Genomic DNA, 18,996 nt, shown 5'->3' with positions numbered 1-18,996 from the left:
CTTAGTCTCGGGTTTGGGTTTTACCTTGGGTTTCTTCACTAGAGCAGCAGCTGATTTGCCGTTTCATGAAGTATCCCTTCTTGCCCTTGCCCTTCTTGAAACTAGTGGTTTCACCAACCATCAACAATTGATGCTCCATCTTGATTTCTACTTTCGCGGTGTCAAACATCGCGAATACCTCAAGGATCATCATATCTATCCTTGATATGTTATAGTTCATCACGAAGCTCTAACAGCTTGGTGGAAATGACTTTGGAGAACCATCACTCTCTTATCTGGAAGATCAACTCCCACTCAATTCAAATGATTGTTGTACTCAGACAATCTGAGCACAAGCTCAACAATTGAGCTTTTCTCCTTAGTTTGCAGGTTAAGAAAGTCATCGGAGGTCTTATACCTCTTGACATGGGCACGAGCCTGAAATCCCAATTTCAGCCCTCAAAACATCTCATATGTTTCGCGACGTTTCAAAAATGTCTTTGGTGCCTCAACTCTAAACCGTTTAACTGAACTATCACGTAGTTATCAAAACATGTATGTCAGATGTTCGCAACAACCACAGACAACGTTCGAGGTTCAGCACACTGAGCGGTGCATTAAGGACATAAGCCTTCTATGAAGCAATGAGGACAATCCTCAGTTTACGGACCTAGTCCGCATAATTGCTACTATCAACTTTCAACTAATTTTTCTCTAGGAACATATCTAAACAGTAGAACTACAACGTGAGCTACGTCATAATTTGCAAAAACCTTTTGACTATGTTCAGGATAATTAAGTTCATCTTATGAACTCCCACTCAGATAGACATCCCTCTAGTCATCTAAGTGATTACATGATCCGAGTCAAACTAGGCCGTGTCCGATCATCACGTGAGACGGACTAGTCATCACCGGTGAACATCTTCATGTTGATCGTATCTTCTATACGACTCATGTTCGACCTTTCGGTCTCCGTGTTTCGAGGCCATGTCTGTACATGCTAGGCTCGTCAAGTTAACCCTAAGTGTTTTGCATGTGTTCCGAGGCCATGTCTGTACATGCTAGGCTCGTCAACACCCGTTGTATTTGAACGTCTGAATAAAACACCCGATCATCACGTGATGTTTTGAAACAGCGAACTGTCGCAATGGTGCACAATTAGGGGAGAACACTTCTTGAAATTGTTGTAAGGGATCATCTTATTTACTACCGTCGTTCTAAGCAAATAAGATGTATAAACATGATAAACATCACATGCAATCAAATAGTGACATGATATGGCCATCATCACTTTGCTCCTTTTTGATCTCCATCTTCGGGGCTCCATGATCATCATCGTCACCGGCATGACACCATGATCTCCATCATCATGATCTCCATCATCGTGTCTTCATGAAGTTGCCTCGCCAACTATTACTTCTACTACTATGGCTAACGGTTAGCAATAAAGTAAAGTAATTACATGACGTTTAAGTTGACACGCAGGTCATAAATAAAGACAACTCCTATGGCTCCTGCCGGTTGTCATACTCATCGACATGCAAGTCGTGATTCCTATTACAAGAACATGATCAATCTCATACATCACATATATCATTCATCACATCCTTTTTGGCCATATCACATCACATAGCATACCCTGCAAAAACAGGTTAGACGTCCTCTAATTGTTGTTTGCATGTTTTACGTGGCTGCTATGGGTTTCTAGCAAGAACGTTTCTTACCTACGCATGAACCACAACGTGATATGCCAATTGCTATTTACCCTTCATAAGGACCCTTTTCATCGAATCCGATCCGACTAAAGTGGGAGAGACAGACACCCGCCAGCCACCTTATGCAACTAGTGCATGTTTGTCGGTGGAACCGGTCTCACGTAAGCGTACGTGTAAGTTTGGTCCGGGCCGCTTCATCCCACGATGCCGCCGAATCAAGATAAGACTAGTAATGGCAAGCATATTGAACAATATCGACGCCCACAACTACTTTGTGTTCTACTCGCGCAAAGAATCTACGCAATAGACCTAGCTCATGATGCCACTGTTGGGGAACGTAGCAGAAATTCAAAAAATTTCCTACGTAACACCAAGATCTATCTATGGAGAGACCAGCAACGAGTAGAAAGGGGAGTGTATCTACATACCCTTGTAGATCGCTAAGCGGAAGCGTTCAAGTGAACGGGGTTGATGGAGTCGTACTCGTCGTGATTCAGATCACCGATGATCCTAGTGCCGAACGGACAGCACCTCCGCGTTCAACACACGTACAGCTCGACGATGTCTCCCACGCCTTGATCCAGCAAGGAGAGAGGGAGAGGTTGAGGAAGACTCCATCCAGCAGCAGCACAACGGCGTGGTGATGATGGAGGAGCGTGGCAATCCTGCAGGGCTTCGCCAAGCACCTACGGGAGAGGAGGAGGTGTCACGGGAGGGAGGGAGGCGCCAAGGGCTCAGGTATGGATGCCCTCCCTCCCCTCCACTATATATAGGGGCAGGGGAGAGGGGGGAGGCGCAGCCTTGCCCCCTACTCCAAGAAAGGGGTGCGGCCAAGAGGGGGGAGGAGTCCATCCTCCCCAAGGCACCTCGGAGGTGCCTTCCCCCTTGAGGACTCTTCCCTCTAGGGTTCCCTAGGCGCATGGGCCTCTTGGGGCTGGTGCCCTTGGCCCATGTAGGCCAAGGCGCACCCCCTACAGCCCATGTGGCCCCCCCGGGGCAGGTGGCCCCACCCGGTGGGCCCCCGGGACCCTTCCGGTGGTCCCGGTACAATACCAATGACCCCGAAACTTGTCCCGATGGCCGAAACAGGACTTCCTATATATAAATCTTTACCTCCGGACCATTCCGGAACTCCTCGTGACATCCGGGATCTCATCCGGGACTCCGAACAACATTCGGTAACCACATACAAACTTCCTTTATAACCCTAGCGTCATCAAACCTTAAGTGTGTAGACCCTACGGGTTCGGGAGACATGCAGACATGACCGAGATGTTCTCCGGTCAATAACCAACAGCGGGATCTGGATACCCATGTTGGCTCCCACATGTTCCACGATGATCTCATCGGATGAACCACGATGTCAAGGACTCAATCGATCCCGTATACAATTCCCTTTGTCTAGCGGTATGGTACTTGCCCGAGATTCGATCGTCGGTATACCGATACCTTGTTCAATCTCGTTACCGGCAAGTCACTTTACTCGTTCCGTAACACATCATCCCGTGATCAACCCCTTGGTCACATTGTGCACATTATGATGATGTCCTACCGAGTGGGCCCAGAGATACCTCTCCGTTTACACGGAGTGACAAAATCCCAATCTCGATTCGTGCCAACCCAACAGACACTTTCAGAGATACCCGTAGTGTACCTTTATAGCCACCCAGTTACGTTGTGACGTTTGGCACACCCAAAGCACTCCTACGGTATCCGGGAGTTGCACAATCTCATGGTCTAAGGAAATGATACTTGACATTAGAAAAGCTTTAGCATACGAACTACATGATCTTGTGCTAGGCTTAGGATTGGGTCTTGTCCATCACATCATTCTCCTAATGATGTGATCCCGTTATCAACGACATCCAATGTCCATGGTCAGGAAACCGTAACCATCTATTGATTAACGAGCTAGTCAACTAGAGACTTACTAGGGACATGGTGTTGTCTATGTATCCACACATGTATCTGAGTTTCCTATCAATACAATTCTAGCATGGATAATAAACGATTATCATGAACAAGGAAATATAATAATAATCAATTTATTATTGCCTCTAGGGCATATTTCCAACAAACCATGCCTCATGGGCAAAATGACCAAGACTCCGTTCTCCGGAACAATGGAGCGAGCAACCAACTTATTGGAAATCATACATACTGATGTGTGTGGTCCAATGAGCATTGAGGCTCGCGGAGGATATCGTTATGTTCTCACTCTCACCGATGACTTAAGTAGATATGGGTATGTCTACTTGATGAAACACAAGTCTGAGACCTTTGAAAAGTTCAAGGAATTTTAGAATGAAGTAGATAATCAACGTGACCGAAAGATAAAATTCTTACGATCAGATCGTGGAGGAGAATATTTAAGTCACGAATTTGGTACGCACTTAAGAAAATGTGGAATCGTTTCACAACTCACGCCGCCTGGAACACCTCAGCGTAATGGTGTGTCCGAACGTCGTAATCGCACTCTATTGGATATGGTGCGATCTATGATGTCCCTTACCGATTTACCGCTATCATTCTGGGGATACGCTCTAGAGACAGCTACATTCACTTTAAATAGGGCTCCGTCTAAATCCGTTGAGACTACACCGTATGAATTATGGTTTGGAAAGAAACCTAAGCTGTCGTTTCTAAAAGTTTGGGGATGCGATGCTTATGTCAAGAAACTTCAACCTGAAAAGCTCGAACCCAAATCAGAAAATGCGTCTTCATAGGATACCCTAAGGAAACGATTGGGTATAGCTTCTACCTTAGATCCGAAGGCAAGATCTTTGTTGCCAAGAACGGATCCTTTCTGGAAAAAGAGTTTCTCTCGAAAGGAGTAAGTGGGAGGAAAGTAGAACTCGACGAAGTACTACCTCTTGAACCGGAAAGTAGTGCGGCTTAGGAAAATGTTCCTGTGGTGCCTACACCGACTGGAGAGGAAATTAATGATGATGATCAAGGTACTTCGGATCAAGTTGCTACTGAACTTCGTAGGTCCACAAGGACACGTTCCACACCAGAGTGATATGGCAACCCTATCCTAGAAATCATGTTATTAGACAACGGTGAACCTTCGAACTATGAAGAAGCGATGGCGGGCCCAGATTCCAAAAAATGGCTTGAAGCCATGCGATCCGAGATAGAATCCATGTATGAAAACAAAGTATGGACTTTGCCAGACTTGCCCGATGATCGGCGAGCGATAGAAAACAAATGGATCTTTAAGAAGAAGACAGATGCGGATGGTAATGTTACCATCTATAAAGCTCGACTTGTCGCTAAGGGTTATCGGCAAGTTCAAGGGGTTGACTACGATGAGACTTTCTCTCTCGTAGCGAAGCTGAAGTCCATCCGAATCATGTTAGCAATTGCCGCATACTATGATTATGAGATATGGCAGATGAACGTCAAAACGGCATTCCTTAACGGCTATCTTAAGGAAGAACTGTATATGATTCAGCCGGAAGGTTTTGTCGATCCTAAGAATGCTAACAAGGTATGCAAGCTCCAGCGATCCATTTATGGGCTGGTGCACGCATCTCGGAGTTGGAACATTCGCTTTGATGAGATGATCAAAGCGTTTGGGTTTATGCAGACTTATGGAGAAGCCTGTGTTTACAAGAAAGTGAGTGGGAGCTCTGTAGCATTTCTCATATTATATGTAGATGACATACTTTTGATGGGAAATTATATAGAACTTTTGGACAGCATTAAGGCCTACTTGAATAAGTGTTTTTCAATGGACCTTGGAGAAGCTGCTTACATATTAGGCATCAAGATCTATAGGGATAGATCGAGACGCCTCATAGGTCTTTCACAAAGCACATACCTTGATAAGATATTGAAGAAGTTCAATATGGATCAGTCCAAGAAAGGGTTCTTGCCTGTATTGCAAGGTGTGAGATTGAGCTCGGCTCAATGCCCGACCATGGCAGAAGATAAAGAAGAGATGAGTGTCATCCCCTATGCCTCAGCCATAGGATCTATTATGTATGCCATGCTGTGTACCAGACCTGATGTAAAACTTGTTGTAAGTTTGGTAGGAAGGTACCAAAGTAATCCCGGCAAGGAACACTGGACAGCGGTCAAGCATATCCTTAAGTACCTGAAAAGGACAGAGGACATGTTTCTCGTTTATGGAGGTGACGAAGAGCTCGTCGTAAAGCGTTACGTCGACGCTAGCTTCGACACAGATCTGGATGACTCTAAGTCACAAACCGGATACGTGTATATGTTGAATCATGGAGCAGTAAGCTAGTGTAGTTGCAAGAAGAGCGTCGTGGCGGGATCTACATGTGAAGCGGAATACATGGCAGCCTCGGAGGCAGCGCATGAAGCAATATGGATGAAGGAGTTCATCACCGACCTAGGAGTCATACCCAATGTGTCGGGGCCGATCACTCTCTTCTGTGACAACACTGGAGCTATTGCCCTTGCCAAGGAGCCCAGGTTTCACAAGAAGACCAGGCATATCAAGCGTCGTTTCAACTCCATCCGTGAAAATGTTCAAGATGGAGACATAGATATTTGCAAACTACATACGGATCTGAATGTCGCAGATCCGTTGACTAAACCTCTTTCGCGAGCAAAACATGATCAACACCAGAACTCTATGGGTGTTTGATTCATCAAAATGTAACTACATTATTGACTCTAGTGCAAGTGGGAGACTGTTGGAAATATGCCCTAGAGGCAATAATAAAAGGATTATTATTATATTTCCTTGTTCATGATAATTGACTTTTATTCATGCTTTAATTGTATTATCCGGAAATCGTAATACACGTGTGAATACATAGACCACAACATGTCCCTAGTGAGCCTCTAGTTGACTAGCTCGTTGATCAACAGATAGTCATGGTTTCCTGACTATGGACATTGGATGTCTTTGATAACGGGATCACATCATTAGGAGAATGATGTGATGGACAAGACCCAATCCTAAGCATAACACAAGATCGTGTAGTTTGTTTTGCTAGAGCTTTTCCAATGTCAAGTATCTTTTCCTTAGACCATGAGATCGTGTAACTCCTGGATACCGTAGGAGTGCTTTGGGTGTACCAAACGTCACAACGTAACTGGGCGACTATAAAGCTATACTATGGGTATCTCCAAAAGTGTCTGTTGGGTTGACACAGATCGAGACTGGGATTTGTCACTCCGTATGACAGAGAGGTATCACTGGGCCCACTCGATAATGCATCATCATAATGAGCTCAAAGTGACCAAGTGTTTGGTCACGGGATCATGCATTACGGTACGAGTAAAGTGACTTGCCGGTAACGAGATTGAACAAGGTATTGGGATACCGACGATCGAATCTCGGGCAAGTAAAATACCGATTGACAAAGGGAATTGTATACGGGGTTGCTTGAAACCTCGACATCGTGGTTCATCCGATGAGATCATCGAGGAGCATGTGGGAGCCAACATGGGTGTCCAGATCCCGCTGTTGGTTATTGACCGGAGAGCGGTCTCGGTCATGTCTACGTGTCTCCCGAACCCGTAGGGTCTACACACTTAAGGTTCGGTGACGCTAGGGTTGTAGAGATATGAGTATGCAGCAAACCGAAAGTTGTTCGGAGTCCCGGATGAGATCCTGGACATCACGAGGAGTTCCAGAATGGTCCGGAGGTAAATAATTATAGGGATAATTGTATTCATGCCACTAGTTGTGTCCCACTCGGCTGATTTGCCCTTAGTTTTTGAAAATTCTCGGTTTTGCTAAAGTCCGTTTGCTCCTTTTATGTTTTTGCCCTTTCGTCACGTTTCCATCCAGTTAGTGCCGTTTGACCTTGTGTTGACCGTCTTTGGACTTTTCTCTGGACCATTTTGCCCCTGCTCTCTCACTCTCTCACCCGACACTTCCAGGTGGGACCCATCACAGAGAAAGCCATCCCAACCTCATTTTCTTCTCTCCTGTCGGTCAACCCCCAGTCCCCCGCACCCCCTCTCTCTCAAATCCCCCCAGCGCCGGTGGCCAACAGCGCCGCCCACCGCGTGCGTGCTAGGAGATCCAGGGGAGGCCGTCGGGGTTCCGGTCGGTGGTGGAGCCACAGATCTCGTCAGTGGCTCCACATCCACATCCCCGCAGTTCCTCCATTCCCGTCGCTGGAGCACCCGCACCTTAGCTCCCTACCCCGCAGCCACGCCGGAGCCCTGCGCCGCGCGAGGCCGCCAAGGTCGCGTCCAGCTTGGTGGTAGAGGTAGGTGGCCGGAGTGCCCGTGCCTCCCGCAGCCAATTCTGCCAGAGCCACCAAGACAAGGCGGATCCAGGGACGACATGGCTGCGGGGGAGACAAGGCGATGCAGGGGAGGCCAGGATTGGCGTGGGGCATAGGGGCGCGATAGAGACGGCAGATCCAGTTGCGGGAGGCGTCGGCTGGACTGGATCCGGCCGGATGGAGGTCGGGGAGGGACTGGCGGCCGGGGTGTGGGGTGTAGGGCTCCATGGCCAGGATGGAGGTCAGGGATGAGCGGGGGAGGAAGAAGAGGGATGAGCGCCGCAGCGGTGGTGGCCAGCGCCCGTCGTGTGGACTAGGCCGTGATGTTCGTGGTCTGGAATCGACACCAATTGCGCCGGCGAGTTCATCCTCCTTCTCTCGTCCTACAACTCTGTTTTTCGTGAGCTCCGGCTCCGATTCTGTTGGCTTCGGCGAGCTCATCCTCCACGTACAGAGTGCGGCTTAATCGTTGACCTGATGTAAAAAAATTGAACACTTGGCCCCGTGTAATTATATGGACTAATGGTTAATTACTGTTGTTTTAATCAGTTTATATGATCTGTTAGTTATTTGACACATGACAATGTTAATTGGAGATATTTGGTTCCGCATGGGTCCCACGTGACCGTGAGTATAGAGGGAGATAGTTTTCTTTGTGATGGGTCCCACCTGAAAGTGTTTGTGAGAGAGTGAGAAAGCAGGGGCAAAATGGTCTAGAGAAAAGTCCAAAGACGGTCAACACATGGTCAAACGGCAGTAACTGGACGAAAACATGACGGAAGGGCAAAAACATAAGAGAAGTAAACGGACTTAGGCAAAACCGAGAATTTTTACAAACTAGGGACAAATCAGCCGAGTGGGACACAACTAGTGGCATGAATACAATTATCCCATAATTATATATGGGAAGTCGAGTTTCGGCCATCGGGAAAGTTTCAGGGTTCACCGATATTGTACCGGAACCATCGGAAGGATCCCGGGGGTCCACCGGGTGGGGCCACCTATCCCGGAGGGCCCCATGGGCTGAAGTGGGAGGGGAACCAGCCCCTGGTGGGCTGGTGCGCCCCCCCTGGGCCCCCCTCTGCGCCTAGGGTTGGGAACCCTAGGGGAGGGGGCGCCTCCACTTGCCTTGGGGGGCAAGTTCCCCCCCCCCCTTGGCCGCCGCCCCCCTAGGAGATCCCATCTCCTAGGGCCGGCGCCCCCTGGGGTCCCTATATAAAGAGGGTGGGTGGGAGGGCAGCCGGACCCTGACACCTGGCGCCTCCCTTCCCCCCTTGCTACACCTCTCCCTCCCGTAGTCGCTTGGCGAAGCCCTGCCGGATCCCTGCTGCATCCACCATCACGCCGTCGTGCTGCTGGATCTTCATCAACCTCTCCTTCCCCCTTGCTGGATCAAGAAGGAGGACACGTCACGCTAACCATACGTGTGTTGAACGTGGAGGTGCCATCCGTTCGGCGCTAGGATCTCCGCTGATTTGGATCACGACGAGTACGACTCCCTCAACCCCGTTCTCTTGAACGCTTCCGCTCGCGATCTACAAGGGTATGTAGATGCACTCCTCTCTCTCGTTGCTAGATGAACTCATAGATTGATCTTGGTGAACGTAGGATTTTTTTTATTTTATGCAATGTTCCCCAACAGTGCTCCCACACGACAATAATAAAAATGGTGCATGCATGCACGGGCACAGTAGAAAACCCTCTCAAAGGGATGGGCATTTTGGCTCCCAGGAGCACGTGCTCCCGGATGAGCAGTAACATGAAAAATATAGTAAATGTTTTTAAGAAAAAACTGATTTTTTTTGTAGATATTCGTGTTAGTGTCGCAAGTATACTTGACAATTTTCATTGCGAGTAGGTAAAAGAAATGGGTGACATTTTGGGGTGACATTTGGTGTTCAATTTTTGTTTTACTACCCAAAATACTTAACCTTTTTACCTCAAAATTTGCAGGTAGCATTTGAATGTGACTAAGATCACATAAAATATTTGTCTTGATTTTTTTTGTCATTTTAAAAATTATTTTTGGGCTCGGGAGCACGTGCTTTTGGGAACCGGATTGAATTTCCGATGGAGCCATTAGTATGTTTGTGCTCTCACAAAGAAAAACATGTCACAACTACAGGTGATGCAGAAATGCAGGTACTGACTGACAAGCAGAGGAGAAGAACTCAAGTTAGTATGGTATACTTCCCCAGCTACTTATGAGAACACCATCTGCAATTGTCTAAATAGATGGTTATGGCCAAACCCAGGTCTAAGACTGAAGTAGCCGAAAAGGAGAAGTGTGGGCATTGTTGCATAAATTGAGTGCGGGACCAAATCTAGATGTACTGATGCTTTATTTACTTGTACACATTGGCATCGATGAGCAAGATAAACCAGCAAGAAAGTACCAATAATTTTTAAATCAATAGAGTAATGTGTCATGTACTCATAAGAGCAACTCTAGCAGACCCCGCATCCCGCCGACCCGCATAACTCGTTTGCAGTTCGTGTAAAACCACTTTTGTGGGCCGGCGCGGGCTGGCACAGATACAGACCCCATAATGGACCCGTAAAAAAGCATATTCGCGGAATATACTTTTTTACGGGTCGGCTTCTGCGGGTTCTGCTCTGGTGCAGCTCGTCCCAACCCGTAAAACTTAGGTTGATCTAGCATAATGCTTTTATTTGCTTTTGCAGCAACATTAGATACAACATATATCACCAAATCTTGGCTAGCATAGCAAAACCAAAGAAAACAAGAACCACAAGTATGCATTTCAGAAGATTTCCAACTTCCATAACTGCTCCCACTAGTTGAAGCAATATCTTCTCCATGCACTCATTGTTGATCTGTGGATTCTTGATCTTGCTTTGTTCATTCTTGATGCTTTCCTCATTCTTCATCTTTGGTTTTAAAGAAGTAGACGTTGCTTCCCCTCTAGTTGCACATGCAGCCGCATCATTGCCTTCGATTGTACTAAAGAGTGCACTAACATCTATTAAGTTTCTTTCTATCAACAAATCAATGTATTGGCCTTCCCAAAATCAAAATGAGCATCCATCGTCCTACACAAAAGATTGAGCAATCTCGAAGTGAGCTACCATACTTCAACTAAAGAATGAGCTATGGAACGAGCTACCCAAGTGCACGTACCCCGTTGTTTTCGCATTTGTAGAACACCCATCCGGGGTGCTTCGGCATGCCCGAAGTGAGCCGCAGCACTTGGCGCGGGCAGTCGTCGCACTGTATGAGCGGCATCGGCAGGCCACAAAGACGCAGCGCGAGCACCGAGCCCGGTGGACGGCCGGACGAGTCCATGCCTGCAAACCTTTGGCGGCGGCGGGCGGACGAACCCGCGCCTGCATGCGGCAATGCGCCCTTGCCTGGGCTGCGGGAGAGGCTCCCCGACCACTCCATCGCCTGTGGCAGCAACCGGCGGCCAGAAAAAGTCAAATCCGGCGGCCCGCGATGCAGCGCCGCAAATCTGTAAATTCGGCGGCCCGCCGACGCAGGGGTGAAGGGAAGAGAGGCCTCGTGCGCGTGGAGGCCTTCCGGCGTGCTCCTACCGGCTGCTGCACCGGAATCTTGGGCGGCGGCCGGCGGCGGCGCGAGGGGGGGAGGAGGGGTGGTTGATGGGAGAAAGCGCGGGATGAAATGTCCCCGCCCCACCAACCGCTTCCGCTTATCTGCAGGGCACCGCAGCCGCGGGGGTGGGGGAAACCCGCGTTTTCCCGGGTTGGGGTCGGGATTTTTCCGCGCCCCCTAAATTTTTTTGCGGGCCGGGGCGGGATGCTGGGTCTGATCGGGCTGCTTTTTCGGCCCCGACCCGCATTTTGACGGTTATTTTACGGGTCGGGGCAGGATGCGGGGTCTGCTAGAGTTACTCTAAGTAGTTCAATAAGAAAAAGAGTAACGGACTCTCACAAAAAAAAAGAGTAATGGAAGTATGACTACTGAATACTGCTCAATGATCTCACTGCATACAAAAGGAAATCTTACAATTTCAATTAATTCAGTTCACAAAGAGAGCATGTGTGCATCCCTCGTATCCATTGGAATTTTGGGATAACTATGGAGCTTGAATATGGGCAAACAAGTGCAAGCCAGCCAGGCAAAACTAGTTGATTTTACCGTCTTCATTTCCATCAACCATTGTCGTTAATAAACATGCAGAAAGGTCAGGGAAACCGGGCAGCAAGGTATCCATTGGAATTTTTTCCGAACAAGTACACCGTTACAATTTTTTTGGGGACGCGGGCTTGTGTGGACTTAATCTTGGCCGCAGGTGGATTCCTGGAGATGAGCAAACGTCAAGTCGCTGTCCCCCATGCTCTATGGCTAGTAATAGGTGCTGGGGCCTTAGGGCATCTCCAGCCGTTCGGCCCCCCAGGGCGCCTAAATAGAGCGGCCTGGGGGTGTGCCGGCGGTAGTTCGGTCTCTGAGGGCGACCTACCTCCCAGTCACACCCCCACGCGCCGGCCCCAGGATGCGGAAAATTCAAACTTGGTCGTTCCCGCTCTCAAAAGACGCCACAAATCCGGCGATCGGACGTAGTCTGGCGTTACAAAAAACAGAGGGGCGCCGTGCGCAACGAATCACTCGGCTTGGTCGGCTCCAGGCGTTGGCGGAGTCGGCGTGCGCGGGCTCGTCGGTGTCGGACCTGCTTCGTCGCAGGGCTGCGTCGGCGCGGCTTCGGCACTGCTGGGCGGCGATGTAGAGGCGCCATCCGGGCTTGGCGTCCGTGTGGTCGTGGGCGTCATCGGCGTCGTCGGCGTTGCCGTCGGCAGCTCGTTCAGGATGAGGCCGCGCTGCACCAGGTACCACGCCTTGAGCTTCTCGTCGTTGCTCTGGAGCATGTCCGCCCCGCTCATCAGAAAAGCCATGTCGGTGTTCCTCTTCTTCGCGGCGACGTTCGTCCGGAGCAGGTCGAGCTTGATGGCATTGTTCTTCATAAGCGACGACCACCGCGCCTCGGTCTTCTCTTCGCGTAGGACGGCCCGGGCCTGGGCGTCGGCGAGGCAATGCTCGATGGACTCCTGCACTCGCGCGGTTGCCGCGTCGGCACTTTTCCCCTTCTTTGCCAACTTGTGGCCGTCCGGCCGTCCCTCTGACGCGCCCGGAGTCGTTGCGTCTGGCTTGTATGTCTCCTTGGCCTTGTCGAGGGCACGCCGGACTTCCGCCCACTTCTCGCACTTGTCAATGCGCTTGTAGACGTGGAGGTGCTTGAAGTCGGCGTCTTGGTTATCGCCCCAATACATGGCGAACATACGCAGCAGCTGCGCGGAGAGACAAACAGTTGGCAGGCGGCGGGCGCAGGGGACGAAGATATGCGGGCGAACGGCGTGCGTACCTGATCCTCAATGCTGGCGCCGCTCTCAGGGCGAGCCGCTACCTCCTCGACGATTCCATGCCATTTGTTGCACGCCAACTGGATACGCCCCCAATGGTTCGCCATCGCCTTGGAGCCGCGCTGCATGTACACGCCTTTGAAGTAGGGGTCGACGAGCTTCCACTCGTCGAACTCGGCCTTGATGCGGTCCCAGTACGTGTCCAAGCTCTGGTTCGCGCCGGTGGTCGGGTCGAGGCAGACGACTTTCCATGCTTCGGCGAGGCATTCCTCCTCCTTGGACGTCCACTTGATGCGCGGTTCGCCTGACCTAGCCGCCCGCTTCTTCTTCTTCTGGCGCCCCTTCGTCGGAACAGGGGCCGGTTCCTCCTCCTCCTCCTCGTCCTCGTCCTCCTCCTCCTCGGGTTCCTGCGCGTCGTCGCCGTAGACGTAGCCGAGCTCGGCCTCCATGTCGCCGTTGAGGTCCACTACCTCGTCCTGGGTGGCGAACCCGGGAGACTCGGCGGCCGCGGTCGATCCTGTCGCGATGATGTCGTCCATGTCGGCTCCCGTGTCGTCGGTGTCGCCGAGGTGCGAGAAGGGTAGTGGTCCGCGGTAGAGATGGGGCGTCGGTGTGGACGCGTAGGAGGCGGGCGGCGAGTAGTTGTATGGAGGGTACTGCACGCCGACGAAGGCGGGCGAGGGCGTGCGCGTAGCGGGGTGACCATGAGGGAAGGTCACGTTTGGGTTGAACCCGCCGTGCGCGTCGCCGTCGGCGTAGCAGCCAGGAGACGATGAACCCCATGGAGATCCGGCGCCTTGCTGTCCCCAGGGCGCGTACTGGGCGTGGCTGACGACGGGTGGATTCATCCCCACCTGGTCGACCGATGAGGAAGACGCCGTCGCGCGCGCCGCGTTGTCGCGGGCCTTCTTGGCTATGGCCCTGTTCCGCCTGTCGGCGGTGACCGCTTCGCACCGCTGAACTTCCACCCTCCACTCGGCGTTCGACAGGCCTGGTGGCTTCGATGGCGGCGCCCTCGGCTTCCTCGGCTTCGGCTTGGCCACGGCGCCAGTCGTGGTTGCCGCCGCGCGCGGCATGGCGTACTTCTTCGGCGGCATGGCGTGCTTCTTCGCGGCGAGCGGGAGGGGGTTTGGCGGGAGGAAGGCGAGCGAGCGGGAGAAAGGGATAGAATGGCGGGAGGAAGGTGAGCGAGCGGGAGAGATGCGAGGGAAAAACGTCAAGAAACGGCGGGAAAAGACCCTCGGGTCGCTTCCAGGGCGGGCCCACGTGCCTTTTTCGCTTGCGCCGGCTCCCCAAGCGCCCCCTAGGGCGCCGGGTTCGGCCTGGGTCCGCCGGCACCAGTTTTGGCCCGAGCCGGCGAAAAACGGGCTTCTGGGGGTGCGACTGGGGCCTTTTTTTGTTGCCGGCACGGCAAAATCGCCTGGGGAGGGCCTGTTGGGGGCGCGGCTGGAGATGCCCTTAGGCGTATCGATTTGGAGCATTTGTTTCGTCGTTTTGAGGCTGGACCAAGGAACAGTGCGACGTGGTACTGGTGCATTTCGTTTGGTGCATTTGCAAAGGTCACGTGACCCGGGCTGTGGGACAACTGGGAAAATATCTAGTACTCCCACCCCTAGGGTGCTCCTGGTGCTCCAAACTCGGTAGCACGTTTTAAAATGTTTAAAAAAATCTGAAAAAATCCAGCACATGGACAACATTAACTTATGTTGTTAAAAAAATTCAGATCAAAATTTAAAACATTGCTCGAGATAGGAAGATGACAAAATGGACATCAATGTGATAATGGGCCTAATCTAAAGCCCAACTTAAGTTGCGTACTATTTACTATTGAATTTGTCATTTATGTTTCTCAAGCTACGTTTTGAATTTTGATCTCAAACTTTTTGACAACATACTTCGATGTTGTGTCAATGTGATGGACTTTTTTCAGAATTTTTCAAATATTTAAAAATTTGCTACCGAGTTTTGGAGCACCGGGAGCACCCTAGGAGTGGGAGTACTAGATATCCCCCTGGGACAACTAATCAAAAGCAGGGGCGACCCAGTTTGTCTTCTTCCTCCGGACCAAGACGGGACGACGCCTGCTGCCCCGCCTGCTGCTCCTCTCTCCAGCTCGTCTTCTTCCTCCGGATCCAGAACTTGGATAGGGCTCCATGGACCTGTTCGTGCCGCCGCTGGGCGATTCAGAAAAGAGGTAATTAAACTGCCACTTAATCTCCCTCTAGATTAACGTATGATTAGATCCGCTTTGTGTATTGGATGTAGTCGCTGCGGATTCATAAGATTTCCCCATGGCATTTTTTGCACGCAGGATTAGCAATGGGCAGATGGGGGTACTGCTTTTGCGCGCCCTATAGAGTCCCAGGCATCTATCAGCGTCGCCGAGGGCGACATTCGCCGTGCCGGAGACATCTGCAGCGGCGGCGGAAATGCAGGATCTGTCGGCGAGGACCGGCTTTTGCAAGTGTGCTCGGAGGCTACCAGCGGATGTACACGGAGGTATTAGTAGTTAGTTTCTTTTGTTTATCTGCTTGGCATGTGTGCAATTTGGATGTCAGGCTCGCCCAGGTGTATGGCATGTAGGAATTTACGGTGGATTTGTATAGTTCCTAAAAATCAATCTGGGTGTTTCGGTCTCAGTTTCTACAGTTTTTTTGTAGACTGATGAAAATGTTTATATGTGCATCATGTTTGTAGTCAGACAGAAAAGGGCGTTTGTTTTGCTGTGCTGATTTTTATTTTTCTACTATGTGCAAATAACTAATCTTATAATTGCACCATGGCAGGGTCAGGATCAAGAAAGCCCCTGCTGAGCGAGAACTAAATCCTAACCGCAGAAGTGCTCTTGAACTACCCATGAGGGCGTTCATAAGTAAGCGAGATGGCAATGTAGTCAACCCAGCAGTCGGCACTTCGTTTGATTCACTGGATGAGGCGTATCAATTCTATAATTTATATTCGTGGGAGGTTGGATTTGGCATAAGGTATTCGAAAAGCAGGCTGAATGTGGAGAGGGTCAAGTGCATGCAGGAGATTGTATGCGGATGCGCGGTGCGTTTCTTAATATTTATGTCCAAAAGAAAAAAAACTCAAGTACTATATGGACAAAAATGTTTTTGTACTGACGATTCATTACATGTGCATTTGCAGGGTAAACCGGAGAGGGAGAATACAAGATCAACTAGGTGCGGCTGTGCTGCCAGGATCAGGCTGCTGAGGTCGGATGACAATGGATGGTATATTTCAGAGCACAGGCCGCTTCACAACCACTCGCTGTCAAGTACTTGGCGAGAAAATGCACTGGCCTTCACACAGGCTCATTGATCGCTACGCTAAAGATCTTGTTAGGCAGCTGAGAGAAAACAATGTTAGCCTCGGAAAGGTTTTTAGCATAGTTGGCAGTTTTTTTGGATCAGTAGACAATGTGCCATTTACAAAAAAGTCGCTGAGGACGCTTTGTTGCAAGCTGAACAAAGAACAATCTGATTCAGATGCCCGGAAGACAATGGACATACTTGCAGAGATGAAGGCAAACGATCCAGAATTCAACTATACTATCCAGGTTGATGATGAGAGCAGAATAAAAATACTTATGTGGGTTAACAGGCGCAGTGTAGAACAGTACAGGTGTTTCGGAGATGTTGTGACATTCGATACAACATACAGGACAAATCTTTATGATATGCCATTTGGATTGTTTGCGGGAGTCAACAATCACTTCCAGAGCATTATTTTTTGAGGTGTCATGTTGAGGGATGAAAAGGAGGACACATTCAAGTGGGTTTTCCGTGAATTCATTAGGATGGTTGGCGGCAAACACCCACAAACAATTTTAACAGGTACGACTGTAGTTGAAAACAGTTCTTAATTTTTTCAGTGTTAGACTGATGTTCACGCTGTAAGACTCTGACATGATGACATTATCCATTTATTTGCAGACCAGGCGCGATCGATGGAGTTGGCAATAGAAGCCGAAATGCCCAACACAACCCACAGGTGGTGTAAATGGCATGTGCTGAAGAAAGCGAAGGAATCTATGGCGCCTTTGTGGAGCAAGAAGTCTGATTTCAAGAGTGAATCCCACAAGCTGGTGCATCACATGGTCACAGAGCAAGAGTTTGAAGATGGATGGTCTGCAATGCTTGATAAATATTCACTTAGGAAGCATCCGTATCTGACTCAAATATATGAGGTGCGGCATAAATGGGCAAAGCCGTATTTCAGAGGTGTTTTTTGCGCGAAAATGACCAGTACTCAACGTAGTGAAAGTGCCAATCACATGCTTAAGAGTTATGTCCCGCCAGGGTGCCCAATCCATTTGTTCATTAAACAATACGAGAAGCTTCAGTTCGATAGGGACTCTGAGGAGAGTTTCCAGGAGAAACGGACTGCTCTGGTATGTTCCGGCCTTCAAGACTAGATTGTTTTTTCCAGTCCGTATAACATTTTGCAGAACCTTGTGCGCAGTACTGACTTGGTTGTGTGTGTTTTAAATTTCTCCAGAGTGGTGTTCTGTTGAAAGTAAATCTCCCAATTGAGAGGCATGCTAGCAGGATTTACACCAGGGCAATGTTTGAGCAATTTGGCGATGCTCTGTACAAGGCAGGGGCTTATGAACTGGATGTTGCTGTACCAAAAAAGTTATACATTCTTACTCATGTGGATGCTCTCTCTCGTGAGAAATGGAGCAAGGTCCAGTTTAAGGTTGAGGTTGATGATGATCAGGCATTTTTCAACTGTGAGTGTTGTATTTTCGAGCACTCTGGAATGGTGTGTTGCCATGCACTCAAGGTAAATACCATATCTTGGCATGTTTGCTGTGCAAATGGTTTTGCCGCTTACTAAACGCGTGTCTGTGACGGCAGGTTATGATCGAGCTCAAGTTGAGCAAGATACCAGAAAAGCACATATTGAAGCGATGGACTAGGGATGCCCGTGATATCCTGCCTGATCATCTCGTTCGGTACCAGAAGGACAAAGGGCCACATGGCTTTGACACTTACCATTTGCGGCGAAAAGGGTATCAATCCCGACAAAAGCCATTACCTATTTGCGTGAACACTATTCAGATTGATGGAGAAGAACTTTCACTACTAATGGCGTGAGACTGATGTTGTTCATACCTTCGGTTCGGCCATGGATGTCAGCTCCTGTGCTCGGCCATGGAGTTCTACCTCCTAGCTCGCTGGCTCGTTCTTCCTGCCTCTCTGGTGCGTCGTGCGTGGGTGGGTGGGGGGAGGATGGTTGGAGAAGATGAACTGGGCGGCGGATGCAGTAATTTGCGTGAGATGACTAGACCCCCTGATAAGAATTGATGTGTGGTGGGCCATCAGGTAACTTTTTGCACGTCGAGACGTGACGAAAACAGTGTGATGGCAGCTGTTCCATCCGGCCCATCGCGAATCTTGACCTCCACGGCCCTAACAAATTACACGGTGTGCTGGTAAAAACACAAACATGTTTAATTACCGAGGCACAAAATCATGTTGGGGCCCATGTCCAAAACATGATTCTGATTGTGATTTAAGAAGGGTTATTAGAGTCGTTGGCCAAAAAAAAGTGTTGGTACTTGACTGAAGCTGGACGATGGACAGCTGGTGCTCTTTGATTGAATCTGGTCCATCTCGCCCTAATCTGCTGTTAACGAAGCATCATCTGTACCGCAAATACCGTGATGAAGATGGCCAATGTGTAAAACAGACGGACTAGATAAAGTCCTTATAGTGCTCGTCCGCCGTTAGG

General features: G+C 49.6%; 1 protein-coding gene across 1 annotated transcript; it reads left to right on the top strand.

The window, feature by feature from the left end:
* The first annotated feature begins 15,284 nt into the window (after positions 1-15,284).
* On the top strand, positions 15,285-18,885 carry LOC119312667 (protein FAR1-RELATED SEQUENCE 5-like). Its single transcript, XM_037588412.1, has 7 exons — positions 15,285-15,448; positions 15,566-15,753; positions 16,041-16,305; positions 16,405-17,093; positions 17,193-17,650; positions 17,758-18,045; positions 18,120-18,885. The coding sequence occupies exons 4-7, from the start codon at positions 17,000-17,002 to the stop codon at positions 18,357-18,359; spliced, it is 1,080 nt and encodes a 359-aa protein (XP_037444309.1). The 5' UTR covers positions 15,285-15,448; positions 15,566-15,753; positions 16,041-16,305; positions 16,405-16,999; the 3' UTR covers positions 18,360-18,885.
* The last annotated feature ends 111 nt before the right edge of the window (positions 18,886-18,996 follow it).

This window comes from Triticum dicoccoides, chromosome 5B, assembly GCF_002162155.2.
Source record: "Triticum dicoccoides isolate Atlit2015 ecotype Zavitan chromosome 5B, WEW_v2.0, whole genome shotgun sequence".
Classification (NCBI taxonomy): Eukaryota; Viridiplantae; Streptophyta; class Magnoliopsida; order Poales; family Poaceae; genus Triticum; species Triticum dicoccoides.
The sequence above is the reverse complement of the archived record's forward strand: the minus strand, read 5'-3'. Positions and strand labels throughout refer to the sequence as shown.

What these genes read in the sequence shown, in the direction of transcription:
- LOC119312667 (XM_037588412.1), top strand. Translation starts at nt 17,000, where the DNA reads ATGTTGAGGGATGAAAAGGAGGACACATTCAAGTGGGTTTTCCGTGAA. An exon ending in CCCACAAACAATTTTAACAG is followed by an intron (nt 17,094 to 17,192) that starts GTACGACTGTAG and finishes ATTTATTTGCAG; the next exon opens with ACCAGGCGCGATCGATGGAG. An exon ending in TGTGTTGCCATGCACTCAAG is followed by an intron (nt 18,046 to 18,119) that starts GTAAATACCATA and finishes CTGTGACGGCAG; the next exon opens with GTTATGATCGAGCTCAAGTT.